The sequence below is a fragment of the Vipera berus genome (assembly GCF_964194415.1).
Source record: "Vipera berus genome assembly, chromosome: 6".
NCBI lineage: Eukaryota > Metazoa > Chordata > Lepidosauria > Squamata > Viperidae > Vipera > Vipera berus.
The window spans coordinates 57,213,813-57,233,651 of NC_138208.1; the positions used below are offsets into that span (position 1 = coordinate 57,213,813).

At 38.3% G+C, this 19,839-nt stretch overlaps 1 protein-coding gene across 1 annotated transcript in view; it reads right to left on the reverse strand.

Moving 5' to 3' along the window:
* The window catches only part of ANKS1B (ankyrin repeat and sterile alpha motif domain containing 1B), a gene marked incomplete at its 5' end in the record, with an annotated part of 314,200 nt that overhangs the window by 201,544 nt on the left and 92,817 nt on the right, over window positions 1–19,839 (reverse strand). The window contains one exon of the mRNA XM_081331696.1: window positions 942–1,513. Coding sequence (XP_081187822.1) covers window positions 942–1,513 — 572 coding nt within the window. The remainder of the gene's footprint in view (window positions 1–941; window positions 1,514–19,839) is intronic.

The window sequence follows — 19,839 nt, forward strand, 5'->3', positions numbered from 1 at the left end:
CTCTACTGATATTAATAGTTGGTGGGACCTGGCATCTGTATATTGCAAGGTAGTCTCTAGTTTAAAGATCCTAGCCTGTATTGAATAACATGAGCATCCTTAGGATACAACTCAGTTTTGGTTCCACGTGTGGCATACTGACCAAAATATATCCAAACTGACCACAATCAGGGAAAGTTACATGTGATATGTGTACAACTAAGGCTACTAATTTAGTTTATTCTTTCTTTGTCTTACTAAAATGTCTTACTTGAATGTTTTGATGAACTAAAACTATGATAGTTAATATAGATCAAGATGTTTCGCCCCATCTGATAACAATCATGGCATAGGAAGTAAATATTACTCTTTTTGAAGAGATTTGATCTTTTAAATCTAAACAGGTAGTCCTCAATAGCCTGATATTACGGGTCACAAGTTGTGATGGCTGTTAAGTGAAGCACCATGTGATCACCTGGCTTAATGACCTCCCCATCTCTTCTCTCCCCAGTATGATCATTAAAGCTAGAAGCAGAAGGCTAGAAGTGGTAGGGAAATGAAACTGGGAGAAAGCTCTTTACCACTTTCATTTCTCCTGGCAGTTCATGCCTTGCCCTGCCTGGGCTATAAAGAAAGGCATTGCAGAACAAGAGCAAGCTGCTCTGTCCCTCGGCTTTCTGAGGCCATGTGCCTACTGGTATTGCTAGATAGTGTCCCTAGACAGTTCAAAAAATTGCAAATTCCTGCTGATTTCCCTTGTCCCGCATAAGTGAAGAAGCTGGCAGGAAATTGCAAGTCCCAGACTGGCAGGTAGGTAAGCGGCTGCTGTTGGGTGAGTGAAGGAATGAGGGATTGTGTGGCAAGGCTTGAGGATGATGTGGGAGGATATTGTGGGAGGCACGACAAGGGTTGAAATGCAATTCTATTATTTTATTCACTCTTCTTCCTCCAAGAATACTTACTTCTTCCCATTCTGAAGTAAATGAGGGTGTTCTTTCAGAATTTCTTCTAGAGGTTTCTTGGATAGCTGAAGAGTCATTCCAATTCTGTCTTGCTTTGTGATCATTAGATGGATAAGAAATAAGATCTGAGTCTGATTTAGAAATGTATTTGGATAAATGAATGTCAAGAAGTGTCTTTGGCAAAGATCGTATTCGTCCAAGTGTACAAGCACGTTCTACAATTCCTGCAGCATTAACTACCCACTGATCTCCAGTTCTTGTGATACCAGCCAATGTGTTAGCTTCACCTATAATGTTTTTAGAAGGAAATATAGTTCTATTCAAAATTGGTGGTTTTTTCTTTTTAACCAGAAGACCAGTGCTATTTTCTTGCAAAGATTGTTGTGGATTCAAAATACTGAGGTTCACACTGATTTTCTGATTCAAGTCATCCTTTGGACAAGTTTTTCTGTAGAGCTGAAGTGGATTTTCTGGTGGGTCACAAGCAGGTGATGATCCATGTAGAAGGCCAGCAAACTGCTCGAAAGGGTAAGCTTCTAGATGATCACTGTCAATGGATGTTTGCTGGGTTTCTGTAAAATATAATGTTCCTTACGGTTTATTATTTTAAACAGAAATCTTTCTTTCCTTTAGCAGTAACGCGTTGTTGCTTGCAAAATTAGAAAAAAAATCTGATAGTAGTGTTAAAGAAAATCAGTTTGCTTTTTAATTATGTTCAGCTAGTTCACTGGAATCAATAAATCATAACAAAAAGAATATACTTTTCTACATTTCTTGAATTAGCCCCTTATTTTGAGAATCTTAGTCTTATTAAATTTCTATGAAGTTGATACAAAATAGAATCATATAATTCGGTGTGTCATAATCTTTTAAATTTTAAATTCTCTTTATCTACTGTGCAAGATATATATGTAAGCACTGAAAAATCCAATAATCTACAATGGTGGCAAACAGCCGCTCCCCCCACCCCATGAAGTAAAATGAAGACTCTTGACTTCTTACATGTTACAGTTTTTCTTAATTATCCTTGCTTTTCTACATCTGCATGTGTCATGTATGTAGCATTAATAGTACAGGTAAGTGGATTTATCAATTGAAATAACATGCCTGTGTCTAGACTGTCTAGAATTGAAGTGTTTCAATATACTGAATATTTCTTTTGCTTTCACGTTTGTTCAGGTACAGGACTTAATACATAATTGCTTTGAATTATCTTTTCCTTGGTGTTCATTCAAGATAAACTATAGATAGAACCAAGAAAATAATTTAAGCTCCACTTGGAAGTATATGTGCTTCAACCTGTTAATTAAAGATTATAATTGCAATAGTAAAGGAAGGAAAGAAGAATAGAAAGAAAGAGTATATACTGCAAAGGAAAATAAAAAAATTAAGAGAACAGAAAGAAAGAAAATAAAGAAAAGTACCTATATAATAAAGAAAAAGAAAATAAATATAAAGAAGTATAAAGAAGAAAGATAAAGAAGAAATATAAAGAAGTGATTTTCAACTTCCATCACAATAAGTATAAACAATTTCAGTAACTTTTTACCATCTTTTAATTTATATCCAATTATCTCTTCATCCTATGTCCCATCTCTTATATATAAACAAACCCATAAAGCATCATCATCTCAGTTCTCGAATCAGCAAAAGTCCATTAAGGGTTGCATGAAATAATAACATATCTAATTGATATGTTATTAAATAACAAATCAAATAAATCAACTTTATATTACTTCCTTTTGCTTCTAACAATCATAATCTTTAGCCTATTCAAGTATTGTCATAAAATTTTATTGCTTTTAATTTCTTTTTTTACCCCTTCTCACAAGATTCATCCAAGCTTTAACAAACCTCTTTTGTAAATCCAATAAAAATATTAGCCAGGTCATTCTCTTTGTTTATTATTTGTAATTCTCTCACTTTTTAAAGCATGAAACATTTTCTATTGTTACTGTGTCCAATAAAACATGTTCCTGTCATTCTGATAGCCTATCATTTGTAAACCCATTTCCAGTGTCAACTCTGTCTTGTCAGATAAAACCTTTTCCTCTTCTGTCTTTTCTTCTAAAACATCTTTTGGATATAGACTATCCTTAGAAGCAAACATTGCTATTGACATTGCATTGTTGATATTAACTTCTGAATCTGTTTTTCAGAAGTATTCTTTAATATTTCCACATAATATTTTGCATTATTCTGTATCTATTAATTCTGATTTATATATTCTTCTCCTTCAACTGAAGTCTTTAGTTCCCTTAAGTATCCAGTTTTTATCCTTTTTTATGTCTTAGAAAAAAATAAAACAAGTTCACTGACCCACAGGACGGGGTCTTTATAATTAATTCGAGATCTTATTTCAAATTTATCTGCACCCTTAGTCCATGTAAAATCTTCTTTTTAAAAAAAGGTTTTATGATTGTAGTTATTTTTTTGTTTCATTAAGGACTTAACACATACTCACTGTTTTCAAACTTGTCAATAGGTTTTGCTTCTAATAGCTGAAAAGTAGTTAATAAACAATTCTGATTCTGATAAAAAAGGAAGTGTGTGAACCCAGTATCCTTTTAAAGATGCTGACTGTTGTGTAGCTGGTTCTTTGCAGGCATTGAGTGAGATGGAAGGTTCAAAACAGTAATATGCTTTATTGTAGTTAAACAGAACAGAACTGAAACAGTGGCTGCTGCATAGCTATTTATACGGTTGGCCTCTAGGCAGCGACCAATAGATTTGAAGAAGGCCATTCCCACCCCAAATCTACCAATGATAGCCTTGGAGACAACAAGTCTGGCTTAGTCAGTAACCGTTACACATATACCACCATTGAGCAACTGTTAATGCAGCATTTAAACAGACATGTGAATCAGTACAAGCAAAAACCCCAATACATTACACACAGCCCTAGATTGTACACATATTATTTACTAACATAATCGTGAAGATATTTCGGTGGTCAATGAGACTGTTCAGAACACCTGGGGGTTCCAGGGAGCCCCCGGTCTACCTTCTTGCCTGCCGGGCTGAGTAAACTGGGACTCTTGGGTTCAATCAAGTCAAAGTGACTTGAGTTCCTTTGACTGGCCATTCCTGGCCGGCCCAAATCAAAGTCTGGTTGGGTAGTGGGGTCAGCAGGGCTGCTGCACAGTTCGGGTTGTCCTTCCCCATGTGGGGACACAATTTGAATTTCCGGATTGGTTCCATCTATGGCCATGTCCCCATTGTAATGTCTGGAATAGTTCTCAGAGCGTGTAAACTTCTCTGTTAGACTGCTGGCTGGTGGCTCTTGTTGCGGATCCTCTGAGGAGTCCTTGGTTAGTGACTGTTCAGCAAACCGCCATCATAGCTGATCAATATGTCGGCGAATAACTCACCCCCCCTTCCAGGACCACCTCATAGGAGAGGGGTCCTGAAACCTTAACAATTTTAGCGGGCACCCACAGAGCCCCATGCCCATAGTTTTGAGCCCACACCCTGTCACCCACTTGCAACTCCCGTGGTACCTTTCGGCGTGTGGTGTCAACTGCTACTCGGTCTGGGTGCAACCTGTCCAGTTTTGTGATCAGTCTTCTTCTCCAGAGAAGCTCTACTGGGCTTTCGCCCATGGCTGTGCATGGTGTAGTGTGCTGGCATAGCAAGAAATCAGCCAGCCTATGGTGCCAATCCCCTGAAACAATGCGTTTTAATGACTCTTTTGTCGTACGCACCATGCGTTCTGCCTGCCTGTTTGTCAAGGGGTGAAAAGGAGCCAACGTGGCATGACTTATGAGTTTGGCCGTCAGGAAGGCCTGGAATTCAGATGCTGTGAACTGGGCTCCGTTGTCAGAGACTAAGATGTCCAGCAGCCCATGTGTAGCAAAAAGTTTCCTAAGCACATGGATGGTCCTAGCAGTAGTCATAGTGGCTATGGGAATTACTTCCAACCATTTAGACTGGCTGTCGACTTCTATCAAAAACAGCTGTCCCTGAAAGGGCCCAGCAAAATCGATGTGGATTCTTGACCACGGTGTATGAGTCTCCTCCCATCAGTGTACAGGGTCCTGCGGCATCTCTGGTCTGGACTGTTGACATGTGTAACACCCATGTACTTGGACCTCAATAGCCTTAACTAACCCTGGCCACCAAAGGTAGCTCCATGCCAGGGCCTTCATCCGGACGATACCCGGATGGCCCTCATGTAGAGACTGGAGAACTCTGTGCCTTAATGAACTGGAGACAATAACCCTGCTTCTCCAAAGAATGCACCCCTTATGAGCTGAAAGCTCATTTCTTTGTGTGAAATAGCTCTGGAACTCTGGTCGCAGGCTATTTTCCAGCCATCTGGTGTGAACCTAGGACAGCACCCTGCTTAAGGTTTTGTCTGCTGCTGTTTTTGCAGTGACATCCCCTGCATGGAGAGGAAGTTCTGGCAAATCTTGAATTGACAAGATGCGAGCGGCTGGAGCCGGATCTGGCTCCATGTGAGGCAATGGCAATCTGCTAAGGCCGTCTGCATGGCCCATGTCTTTGCTGGGTTTGTGAATCAGCCTCTAGCTGTAGGCTGACAAAAAAAATGGACCACCTTAACATTCTAGGGAAAAGTATTTGAGGCGTCTGCCTCTCTGTGGTAAATTGTCCCAGCAATGGCTTGTGGTCAGTAAAGACCATAAATTCCCTGCCATACAAGTAATCATGGCATTTTTTAACCCCGGCTACAATGGCCAAGGCCTCTGTCAATCTGAGCATAATTGCGCTCAGCCGAGGACAAGGTCCTTGAATAGTAAGCAATAGGGGACCGAGTCCCATCATCTGACAAGTGGCTTAGTGCAGCCCCAACCCTATAAGGGGATGCGTCACATGTAATACAAACTGGCAAGTTCTCATTAAAGTCCGTGAGCACTGAATTTGAGGACAGTAGTGATTTTACTCCCTTAAAACTGTTTTCCTGAACCTTGGCTGCAGTGCCCGGTTAATGGTGCACTTGTAATCAGCCCAAATCCTGATTTTCCCATTGGCCTTAAGTGGCGTTACAATAGGAGTTTCCCACTCCCCACCACCTACGGGCTGTAGTACCCCTTGCCTGACCAGCTTGTCCAGCTCTGCATCAATTTTGTGCTTTAACGCAAAAGGCACATGATGGAGCTTAACCCTAATTGGCGTTACGGAGGGATCAAGCTTAAAGGCTACTGGAGGGCCCTTGTACTCTCCCAGACTTGTATCAAAAACATCTGCAAATTCCTCGCATACTGATGCCAAGTTCACCGCTTGTGTCCAGTAAATTCCGGTTATTTGAATGCCCAGTGCATCAAACAAATCAAACCGAATGAGGCTTGTTCTCTGGCCCTCTACCACAATGACATCTAGGGCCCCCAAAAACCCCTTGAATTTTACAGCCAAAGTGGCCTCGCCCTTAACGGCTACTTGGGAATTCTGAAAGTCCGTTAAAATAATATCAGACGGCCGAAGTTTTGCCCATCTCTTGCTGCGGCTGCAAACGAACCTGAAGGTCTCAAGGGAAATAATGGATACAGCTGAACCGATGTCCAGTTCCATTATGCAAGGAACGCCTTGCAGCTTGACTTGTAGTCAAAGTTTTTGTTTGAGGGGGCGGTGAGCTCCTGTGCGGCAGACATTCCTGAGGCTGGAGCAGAACCCTACTCTATGTTGCCCCATGGCCCCAGTACCTCTTCTGAATGACTCATCTGGTTGGCGGTCCTTCTAGTGACCTCTATAGATGGCTGCAATGTGGCCAGATTTCCCACAGGCCCGACATGTGGCTGTCCTGAATCTGCAGTCCATTCGTTGATGGCATCCTGCACAGCCCAAACATCGAAGGAAGGGAACTGCTTTGTCAGGGGGCCTCGGTTCCTTGTCTTGGTGTCGCTGAATCTTGTTGACTTCTTGGCCAGAGTCGATGTTTTCCCGCTGCTTGGCATCCTCATGATGGATGGCTTCTGCATGTGCTATGCTTTTGGCGGGCTGCAACGTCTTCATGGCCCTGCCAGCGGCTTCGTCCGCCATGACCTCTTTCAAAGCTTCTTGGAGCGAAAAAGATGGTCTCAAAGTCTTTCTTCCAAGTTTGTGAACTCACAAAGATGAGATGCTTGTCTTAATGCCACAATGAACTCCGAGGCTGTCTTAGTCAGCCTCCGAGGCTGTCTTAGTCAGGTTTTTGTTCTTGCTGTTTGAAAGCATGCCTCCATGCTTTCACCGACAGCTTCGGTTGAAAATGGTCGCCGAGCCATTTCTTCAGGTCCATGTAAGTAACAGACTCCAGCTGTGCTGGTGTGACCATGTTCTTAGCAATGTCAAACACTGCAGGGCTGCACACAGAGAGGAGTGTTGCAGCCTTCAGACCATCTTTGGCGACTTGATTTGCCCGTAGGTAGTTCTCCACCCTGGATATGTAGGACGACCATCTGTCCAGGTGCATGACATTGAATTCTTCGAGCTTTCTGACCTTCGCCATGGTGAGAAGTCTTCACAGCTCGTGTCTCGGGTTTCCTCGTGCTGCTGGCTTCTTCATAGGCCCTGGGACTGATCCTCAGGGCGGGGTGGTCTCCAGCGTGGCTTGCTAGGCAGACTGAGGGGGGGGGAAATGCAGTTCCCTACCACGCTCTGTGCTGGTCTCACCCCCCAGTGACTTCAGGCTCTTACGAAGAAGCAGCAGATCCCACCTTCGTCACCAGTGTTGTGTAGCTGGTTCTTTGTAGGCATTGAGCGAGATGGAAGGTTTAAAACAGTAACATGCTTTATTGTAGTCAAACAGAGCAGAACTGAAACAGTGGCTGCTGCATAGCTATTTATACGGTTGGCCTCTAGGCAGCGACCAATAGATTCGAAGAAGGCTATTCCCACCCCAAATCTACGAATGATAGCCGTGGAGACAACAAGTCTGGCTTAGTCAGTAACCATTACACATACACACCATTAAGCAACCGTTAATGCAACATTTAAACAGACACGTGAATCAGTACAAGCAAAACCCCCAATACATTACAGTGACCATGGTGTGAGCAAGACCACTTATCTCCCAGTGTTCCAAATCCACCAGCAACCACTGTCTTGCAGCCTCCTCATAAGGAATAACTGTTTCAAGCACTTATGTGCAACCCTCTTTATTTAGAGAGGTTCAAAGATCTATCTACTCATTCGTGCATTGTTCTTCAGTGCCTCTTCTTCCAGAAGATTATTAAGAACTTTGTAATGAAAATCCCTTTCACAATTCCTATGTTGGTTTTCTCATACAGACGGTTAAAAAATTATACAAAGATTTCAATCCAGGAACAATGTTCATGCAAGTTGAATTGTGCACTACACACATACGCAAAATTAGTGCTTGGCATTTTGCATAAAATTGTAGTAATCTATTTTGTATCTACTTGTATAATTTCAGAATTATATAAGGCAGGACTTACATAATCTTGGGACTTCTGATATTATAATTGTTCATGGATCTATACGTTTCTCTTAACTACAAAAAACATCTTTTAACAATTTATGCAGTGCCACGAAACTTACATTAAAATATGAGGATTTTAATTGATATCATACTTTTAAATCAAAGCAGAAAAGACACTGCAGATATAACTTAGCTGAACGTTTAAAAAGTTTTGAGGTGGTTCTTAGAAGTTTCTGAAACAGTTTTGTCTTATTTGGAGTTTCCCCAAAGTTTTATATTTTAGACTGATATGATTCATTCAAAGCTTAAATCATGAATTATTATTAATGGTATATTTCCTCCTTGATCAAATTTATGAACACATCAAATTTACCTTCTTTCTATAGTTTTAATGTTATTTTAGTACTTATTGCTAATATAATTAGACTTTCTGAAAATATTTATAGAACTAAGTTTTAGAAGACCCAGCAAAGTAGGACTAAGGTTTTAGATTAGTATTTGTCTTCTTCACTTATCTTATATGTCAAGGGATTTTTCTCAGAATTGTAAATTTGAAATGATCACATGATTATAAAAATGAAGACAACTGAGTAACAAAGTCTACAATATACAGGGTAAAATAAAAGTGATTAATTTAACTGTGGAGTTGATTTACATTCTTACTGGCCACCTACATATTTTCCAATAAATTACATTAAATAATTTAGCAATGCTCTCAGTACTTTATCAAGTATATCTTGTATGATTTTCACTGTGCAAATTACAAATTCATGTTGTAAAAAATGGATTCAATGTTCCAGACTTTAAAATTTATTATAAGGCATTTATCCAACCTGGCTAGAATAAAAACTGTTAATATAAGTCTCATTCAATTGTTGTGTGTTAAAGTTTAATATGTTTACTATGTTTTAGGATGGATCAACATAGCAAGTATGCTAGTTTTCAGAGGCGTGAAGCTTGCCAAAATAATTATCAAACTAGACTGAAGGGATAAATTTAAACCTGAATGGCAGCAATGTTGATGTAGGATGTCTTGTCAACATTTCAGTTAGCTTTTATTTTCAACAGAGAGGCAAGGAAGAAGACTGTTCTGCAATATGGTAAAGGATTTTGGAGTTCTTCTGTTTATAAAATAATTTCCAAAATCTTTTAGTCAAACATAGTCTATAGGTTGGGAAATATACTCCTTCAAACACTGAGTTTTGTTTTGTTTTATTCAGTTTCCAATGTATATGCTGCATCAGGCTAATATCCTTCATTCTAAATATTATATAATGGAGAACTGGGGACAGTTGAATTATATATTAAAGTAATAAAACTGCATTTTTGTTATGAGTGAAAACTGAATTAATCATGCCTACTGAATAAAAATATGTGTAACAAAGCAAGAATCAAATTATTAGATGAACAATGCTTGTAAAAATTATACCATGTTATATCAGTAATAAGCACTGTGGTTGCCATAGCAAAGGATTCTAGTATGAAATAAAATCTCTTGTTTGAAATGTGTGCCATAGCTATGGTAACAAGTACATTATGACACTTGTGCTGCTAATCTACTTAAATTATCTTTATACTTAATTTAGAAAGAAATATTAGCAATACAAAGCTAAAAATATTTCTAAAATATATAATGTGCAATCATTGGCACACTGGAATGTTGAACATTCAATAAGAATTAGAAAAGGAGAGCATTCAGCAAGTTACTGATGCTTTATCCAAGGTATGTTTGAAGAAAATGTTGATGCATACAAAGCAGTGAACAGGTGTTTTAATTTATAAATCACATTATTTATATGAATGAGAAATGCTAAATAAGATACATCATAAAATAGGTATAAATATTTCATAAGACATTATAGAATTTAATGAAGGGATGGGATATATATTTTTGTAATAAATACATGAATAAACAGAACAGATTCATCATTCTCTTTAAATAACAAATTAAATTGGATGGTATTATGAAACAAAAATTGTTAAAAAAACCACAAAAGACACATTTCTATAAACATAAAAATACCAAAGTTATTATTTATTAATAATAATAAATAATTATTTATTTTTGATACACAATGAATGCATAACTATTTATATGAGTAAATATATATGTATCATATGTAAATTTGATATATTACAAATACAAATAACTATGTATTTATGTATGTATATACGTGTATATACAGTATGTGTATTTGTGTGTGTGTAAGTGTGTGTGTGTGAGAGAGAGAGAGAGAGACTGCATATAATTCCTATTGGAATATGAACTGGAAGGCAATTTTTTTTAGTTATTATTTATTTATCTATTAAATTTATTTGCCACCCATCTCACTTCAAGGCAACTCTGGGCAGCTTGCAACATCAAAATAAAACCATAAAAGTATATTGTTGTTGTTAGCTGCGAAGTCGTGTCCGACCCATCGTGAACCTATGGACAACGTTCCTCCAGGCCTTCCTGTCCTCTACCATCTTCTGGAGTCCATTTAAGCTCACACCTACTGCTTCAGTGACTCCATCCAGCCACCTCATCCTCTGTCGTCCCTTTCTTCTCTTGCCCTCAACCTTTCCCAACATTAGGCTCTTCTCCAGTGAGTCCTTCCTTCTCATTAGGTGGCCAAAGTATTTGAGTTTCAGCTTCAGGATCTGGCCTTCTAAAGAGCAGTCAGGGTTGTTCTCCTCTAGGACTGACCGGTTTGATCGCCTTGCAGTCCAAGAGACTTGCAGAAGTCTTCTCCAGCACCATAGTTCAAAGGCCTCAATTCTTTGGCGCTCAGCCTTTTTTATGGTCCAACTTTCACTGCCATACATTGCAACTGGGAAGACCATAGCCTTGACTATACGCACTTTTGTTGACAGGGTGATTTGCCATGGTTTTGGTTGCTACCTGTTGTACAATGTTGCGAACCTCTGTCTATAGTTCTTCAGGCACTGTGTCTATCAAATCTAATTCCTTAAATCTATTTGTCACCTCTACTGTATATTCAACAGGGATCTGATTTAATTCATACCTGAGTGGCCTAGTGCTTTTCCCTACTTTCTTCAGTTTAAGCCTAAACTTTGCAATGAGAAGCTCATGGTCTGAGCCACAGTCAGCTCCTGGTCTTGTTTTTACTGACTGTATAGAGCTTCTCCATCTTTGGCTGCAGAGCATATAGTCAATCTGATTTCTATGTTGACTGTCTGGTGATGTCCATGTGTACAGCCGTCTCTTGGGTTGTTGGAAAAGAGTGTTTGCTATGACCATCGTATTCTCTTGACAAAATTCTATCAGCCTGTGCCCTGCTTCATTTTGTGCTCCAAGGCCAAACTTGCCTGTTATTCCGGTTATCTTTTGGCTTCCTACTTTAGCATTCCAATCCCCCATGATGATAAGGACATCATTTTTAGGTGTTAGTTCTATAAGGTGCTGTAGGGCTTCACAGAACCAGTATTTTACAGTAAAATACTACAAAATCCCATAATCAGTGATATAAAAAAATAAATACAATCTGTACTGCAAAATAAATAGTGATGTATATAATATTTCAAACTGAACAGACACAGATGTACATTTTGAATAAAAAATAAAATACAGAACACAGTTCATACAAAAAAAGCCTTGGGACATAACTGCCCAGAGTCGCTCTGTGAGTGAGATGGGTGGTCTCTAAGCCTCATGTATAAATAAATAAAATAAAAACTTTTTCTTTTTTCCTGAACAATGAGAAGGACAAAGAAAAAAACAACTTAAGAATATATAGTTCATTGTCCTTACCCTAACTGTAACCCTAAGAATCTTGTCCCAAGGTATGCAATAGTAAAAACCAGAGTGGAATGTAAGCAATAAGTTAAATATAATATTCAACTTAACAGAACTTCAGATGCAACAAATGCAACAAAGTATATTTGAGAACTGCTACAAATATTTCTCTCATTCTCACACATCTTCCCTTGCTTAAATGGAAATCAAGAAGGCATTGTACATTCTTTGCTGTCCAATGTATGTTGCTACCTGGTCCAAATAGTTGGATCTTATTAAATGAAAACACACAAGATCACCATAAGTCTGAACTTTGATTGAAAACTCAAAAGCCATTCTCTGCATTTGCTTGTGAAGTATCTCAGCCACATAAACATCTTTGCTTTTATAAAACTAACTTTCCTTGCTTTTTATTGTAACTTTTTAAACTATTGTTGTTTTTAATCCTTATAATCTGATTTATTGTTTGTGTTTTTATTGTATAACTTATTGTTTGTAAACCATTATCACTGAGTATAAATAGGTGGCCATATAAAATAAGATAAAATAAAATAAAAACTAGTAAATTCATATTGTTATATCACAAAAGTTGCAACAATAAAACAAATAAACAGAAACAACCTTTCTTTTCTACAAACTTAAAATATCCTCATTCCCTTCTATCTCTACTTGAGCAGCCATGTTGAGAATTCTTCTTTTCTTCTGCCTCAGTCCTGGCACTGAGATACAGATGCTAGAATTCTTTCAACCCAAGGGAATCTTGTTTGCTCCCCATAAAAGGATTTTTGCTGTTTTTTTTCAACATACATGGCATAATCAGCAGTTTTAGTAGGCAGTAGGAAATACCTCATCTAGATAAGAATAACTCAGTAAATTTCTACTTCTAATATATGTGATTTATTTTTTAAAAAGGTATTTTCTTCTTTGAAATTTGTATTTGTTTGATTTCACTGTCAATCATCCATCAGAATGATGGCGCTGTTTCGGGCGAAAAAACAAACAGCTGAGCCGCGGGCAGCCCGGGAAGGCTGTCTTCGGCACCGCGCCGCCACCGGAAGTCATTTTTTTTATTTATTTATTTATTTATTTATTTATTTATTTATTTATGGGACTTATATCCCGCCCTATCTCCCGAGGGACTCAGGGCGGCTAACAACAACAAAACTTAAAGGTCTCTGTACAGTAAATTAAAATTAAAAATTGAAATAAATTAAAATAAATTAAAGAATAGAGTTAAAATTGTAAACATAATTAAAATCCCTGTCAGTCCAGGTCAGCCAGGTGGAAAAGGAGTGTTTTGAGGCCGCGGCGAAAGGACTGGAGATCTTGGGCCATCCGAAGCTCAGGGGGGAGCTGGTTCCAAAGGGCTGGTGCTCCCACAGAGAAGGCTCTTCCCCTGGGGGTCGCAAGCCGACATTGTCTGGCCGACGGTACCCTGAGGAGGTATGTATGATGGTATGATGCAAGTAAACAAAATAAACTAAAATTTGGCACTCAATTAAAGTGGAATTCTCATCACAAAAAGGGATAGGATGAAGAGAAAGTTTATTCACTTTCTGTGAATAAATTTATTCTCTTCCCTAAGAAATGCTATGAATATATAAAATTATTTTTGTTTCCAGAAAAAAATCAGAGATGTTCATGTAATAAGTAAAGTAGTAAGTAAAAAGATGCAGTTCAGTGGTGAGAAAAAGAAGATCCTACACTTAGGCAGAAGAAACCAAATTCATGGCTATAGAATTGGAGGTACCTGGCTCAATAGTAGTACTGAGGAGACAGACCATCACAGTATGATCCAAGAATGTGCTGCAGCTGCCAAAAAAGCCAATGCAGTCCTAGGCTGCATCAACAGAGGGATAATGTCAAGACAATGAGAAGTGATATTATCACTTTACACTGCACTGTTGAAACTATAGTTGGAATACTGTGTCTGGTTCTGGTCCCCACGATTCAAAAAAGATGTTGGGACTCCGGAGACTTTTCTCTGTGCAGAGAAGAGGAGCAAAGATGATAAAGCATCTGGAGACTAAATCGTATGATGAACAGTTGAGGGAACTAGGTATGTCTAGCCTATTGAAGAGAAGGATTAGGGGAGGGGGGGATATAACTATCTTCCAGTATTTGAGGAGCTGTCAAAAAGAAGAGAGAATTGATTCATTCTCTAAGGGTCTGGAGAGCAGGACAAGAAGTAATAGGTGGAAGCTTGCTAAAAAGAGATCCAGCCCAGAAGTAAGGAGAAATTTTCTGACAGTGAGAACAATTAATCAATGGAACAGCTTGCCTCCTGGAGTTGTGGGTGCTCCATCACTGGAAGTTTCAAAAATAGGCGGGACAACCATTTGCCTGGGGTGGTATAAGGTTCCTGCCTTGAGTAGAGGTTTGGACTGGAAAACCTCTGAGGTCCCTTCCATGATACTATATTTTGTTAAACAAAAGATTTATAGGAAAACTTTTATCTTTTTTCTTTGTGTGACCATCCTTAATTACAGGTTGGCTTTTGTGAACATGGCATAATCTGCCCAATAAAGAAGATGGCTGGCAAACACAAATATTTAGTTTGTTCTACTTTACTTGAAATAAGCATTTATTCAATAATAATCAAAATAATTTCTGTTCTGAAATAACTACAGTGAGGGAAAAATATTTGATCCTGTGCTGATTTGTACGTTTGCCCACTGACAAAGAAATGATCAGTCTGTAATTGTAACAGTAGGTTTATTTTAACAGTGAGAGACAAAACAACAACAAAGATCCAGAAAAACGCATCTCAAAAAAGTTATAAATTGATTTGCATTGTAATGAGTGAAATAAGTATTTGACCCCTTCACAACATGACTTAGTACTTGGTGGCAAAATCCTTGTTGGCAGTCACAGAGGTCAAACATTTCCTATAGTTGGCCACCAGCTTTGCACACACATCTCAGGAGGGATTTTGTCCCACTCCTCTTTGCAGATCCTCTCCAAGTCATTAAGGTTTCAAGACTGACGTTTGACAGCTCAAACCTTCAGCTCCCTCTACAGATTTTCTATGGGATTAAGGTCTGGAGACTGGCTAGGACACTCCAGGACCTTAATGTGCTTCTTCTTGAGCCATTCCTTTGTTGCCTTGGCTGTGTCTTTTGGGTCATTGTCATGCTGGAATACTCATCCACAACCCATTTTCAATGCCTTGGCTGAGGAAAGGAGGTTCTCACCCAAGATTTGATATTACATGGCCCTGTCCATCGTCCCTTTGATGTGGTGAAATCGTCCTGTCCCCTTAACAGAAAAACACCCCCAAAGCATAATGTTTCCACCTCCATGTTTGATGGTGGGGATGGTGTTCTTGGGGTCATAGGCAGCATTCCTTCTCCTCCAAACACGGTAAATTGAGTTGATGCCAAAGAGCTCGATTTTTCTGTTTAATCCCATTTATATCCTGCCCTTCTCCGAAGACTCAGGGCGGCTTACAATCTAAAGCACAAATCAATGTGCTTAGCAATAGCCTTCATTCTATGTATATGCCTGCTTATTATTAGGGCTTTCACACACACACCCCCAAGCGGCATTATTACAAAGTCAGCTTATTGCCCCCAACAATCTGGGTCCTCATTTTACCTACCTCGGAAGGATGGAAGGCTGAGTCAACCTTGAGCCTGGTGGGATGCGAACCTGCACTAATTGCAGGCAGCTGGTGTTACTTAAGGAGGCATTAGCCCACTGCTCCACCAAGGCTTTTGGATTTTGGTCTCATCTGACCACAACACTTTCACCCAGTTCTCCTCTGAATCATTCAGATGTTCATCGGCAAACTTCAGACAGGCTTATACATGTGCTTTTTTGAAATGTATTTTTCTGGATTTTTTTTCTTGTTATTCTGTCTCTCACTGTTAAAATAAACCTATCATTACAATTATAGATTGATCATTTCTTTGTCAGTGGGCAAACATACAAAATCAGCAGGGGATCAAATAACTTTTTCCCTCACTGTACATCCATTGTGCTCTTAAAATTTGCATTTCTTTTGAATATCCAATTTTGAAAGAAAAAAAAGGCTGATTATTCCCTATAGCATGCAAGAGGACTAAATATGTAGCTTTTGGATTATTGGATTAATTATTCAATCAGTAACAATAAATAAACTACTTTAAAATATTACTATCATTTCCACTAATAATTTGCTAAAAGCAAATCCATAATTGCACCTTGTATAGTTGCTTCAGTGGAGCTGCCTTTCAAGCAAACCTGGTTACAATCTTGCAGCTTTACCTATTTTATTTCTTGCACCACATCAGGTGGTAATGTGTTTACCACTCTAATTGCTCATTAGACTTTGTGCAGGATGGAGGGGAGAAGAAATCTGTTCCACTGTTGTATGTTATGTCCTCAATAGATGGACACATTGGGGTATTACTATTTAGAGAATTCACACTGTGTCTATTAGAAAGGAATTCTTTTCCTGCCTATGTATGTTTATTTTTCACTAGTCCACTTTTCATGTCATGAAAGAAAAGAAAGCCAAAAACAAAGATATAAAAAGATATGCAGGTAGAGACTAATTTTCAGTGCATGCAATGGAAATTTTCAAGCAGCTGAAAAACTAAATTACATTTAGAGGCCAAAGTGGAACATTTTCTACAGTCATGCCCATTGTAGCAATATTAAGAATAGCAGCAAAATGGAGGGTAATGGAATCACAACAATAAAGACATAAAATTAGAATGCTTTTTAACTGAGATTTTCAGTTAAACCGTGCTTGCTCTAGCAGAAGGTATCACTCTCCAAATAATACCTGCTTCTGTTAGTTTTGATTTTTCCTTGCCATGTAAGGCTTCATCTTTCTGCTATTCATTGACTACAACCACATATTATTACAGTATTACATTGCTCTTTGGAATTTTATGTACATTTTTAGCAATAAAAATACATCCGTTTCAGAGCTGTGATTATTTTCTTCAACAGTTAGGTTAAATTACCTTCAAATAATTCCTTCCTACTCTAACAGGAAGTTGTTTGTTTCTTTGTCACTGAAGTACAGTACATTAAGTTACAACTTTCATTATATAGATTATATACATGCAATTTATATATATACTACTATTAAGCAATAATAATGTTACTTTCAGTGATTTATTTCATTTTATTTGAGATAAAAACCTGTTTTGAATTTCATATGGATTACATTGTGCTAGCAAAAATCATATTGATACTGATTAAAATTCTTGATTATTTTTTTACAGAATTTTTACATTAAAAATATTTTACAATTATTTAGTTATATTCTTGCATATTTATAACATGCCATTCAGTGTGTCTTAATTAATTTGTAGAAACTTATTCCATATTCATCCATAATGTTGTATTTCTATCTATTTTTATTTTTTAAACAGCTTCTAAAAGATTTGAGGCTAAATATTTCTCTCTCTCTAAATCAGGGGTGTCAAACTCGCAATGTCATGTGACGTGTTGCAATGTATCGCAACTTTTTTCCCATTGCCAGCAATGCTATGGGCGCGGTTTCGACACGACGCATCCGGCCCGTGGGCTGACAGTTTGACACCCCTGTTCTAAATCTTTTTCTCTCACTCTTTAAAAAACTATCATTGATCCATCAGCTATTAGGATAATTGTGTTATGTTTTTAATCATGGCACTGAGACATCAAACCCAATTCTAAAAACACTACTCACCTACATGATTTAAAGCAAATTTCCTTAAAGTGTTGCATTCAAAATAAAGCCTACATAAAATGATTCAGCTCCATTAATCAAGATTACTTCAAAAATTTGTTTTCCTATTAATCTATTTAAGGATTATTTTATATGCAGTTATTAAAAATGATTATATACTTATATATTCTTTATAGAAAAAGATATTATTGAAAATATTGCAAGTTAGGAATATTTATTCCATAATAAAATAATTTTGTTTGCCTAGGGGTGTTACAGTAAATATTTTCAGTTTATAGAATAAATGTAGTTTTCATTTTTGTATCATTTAAGTACTTCTGATATTTCCTATTCCTCTTCTTCCTCAAATTGATCTGATTTAAACAATGCTTAAAAATGCTTTCAAACAGAGACCCTTGCCATCTATCTATTATTTATTTACTGCTTTTCTGTTGTTAAAGGTACGCCAAATCTTTTTACACAATAAAATATATTAAAATTATAAAGTATATATTGAGAGAGGGGATGTGCATTCAACAGACTATTAAAATTATCTATTCAGACTTGATTTTCTAAGTGAGAGATCAGACCTCTCTGACTTCGCCAGATACATGATTCGCCGAGAGCTCATGAGCATTAGCCTCTCAAGGTTTGATGACTGTCCAGAGAACTACAGATCCTGGATATCAACCTTCAATGCTGCTATTGCTGATCAAAACCTTACCACCAAGGAGGAACTTGATTTACTCATAAAGTGGCTGGGGCCAGAATCTGCAGATCGTGTTAAAAGACTGAGAACAGTACATGTTGATTCTCCAGATGCAGGCCTTGCTGCTGCATGAGCAAGACTTGAGCAAACCTACAGAAGCTCAGAAGCAATAGAAAACACTCTATTCAAGAGACTGCAAAACTTTCTAAAAATAGGTAACAAAGATCATCACAAGCTTCAAGAACTAAGTGATCTCCTCATGGAGATAGAATTGGCAAAAACAGACCCAAGTCTACCTGGTCTAAGCTACCTAGACACCTCCCATGGTGTGAATCCAGTGGTGTTAAAACTGCCATACAACCTGCAGGAGAAATGCACACAACAAGGCTCAAAATACAAAAGAGTCTATAATGTATCTCTCCCTCCATTCTCATATTTTTGCAGGTTCATCAGCGAACAAGCCTGGACAAGAAATGATCCCAGCTTCAGCTTCAGTGAATCCAGTGTGCCTGCTTCATTATCATCATCAAGGTATGATAACACAGCAGCTAAACACAGAGACTTATGTGGAGCTGTGTTTACAAAAGAGACGGACATCTCACCTCCTGTACCATCTCCTGCTCAACGGAGTGGTTCGGGTGATAGAAATAAAGATCCTAATCGTCAGTGCCCTATTCACAAAAAACCTCACCCTCTTAAGAAATGTTGTGGGCTTAGAGCAAAGACTATACAAGAGCGGAAAGAGGTTCTCCAAAAACTTGGAATATGCTACAGGTGCTGTGCTTCTTATGATCATTTTGTTAAAGACTGTAAAGCCTTTGTCAAGTGCACAGAATGCAGTAGTGACAAGCACGTTACAGCTATGCATCCTGCTCCACTTCCAGGCAATCCACAGCAACCACCTGCATCCAACCCTGCTTCAAATCATGGCGGGGAGCAACAAAGTCATGCTCCAGTCACAACAAATGTCTCATCTTCATGTACCAAAGCATGTGGGAAAGGTTTCAGTCACAAATGCTGTGCCAAAATATGTTTAGTCAAGATATATCCAGAGGGTCAGCCCAAAAAAGCTACCAGGATGTATGCCATAATAGATGAGCAGAGCAACAGATCCCTGGTCAAACCGAAATTCTTTGATATCTTTGGCATACAGGGACATGCAACACCATATACTCTCAATACCTGTTCTAGTCGTGTAGAGACCTCTGGCAGAAGAGCTTATTGGTTCATGATCTCTCATATCAAAGCAAAGAAGGGCATACCATTGCCATCATTGGTTGAATGTGACCAAATACCAGACAACAGGGAAGAGATTCCCACTCCAGAAGCTGCATATCACCATCCCCACTTAAGGCACCTGGCTATTGAGATCCCTCCAATGGACATGGATGCTGACATCTTAGTCTTGCTGGGAAGAGATATTCT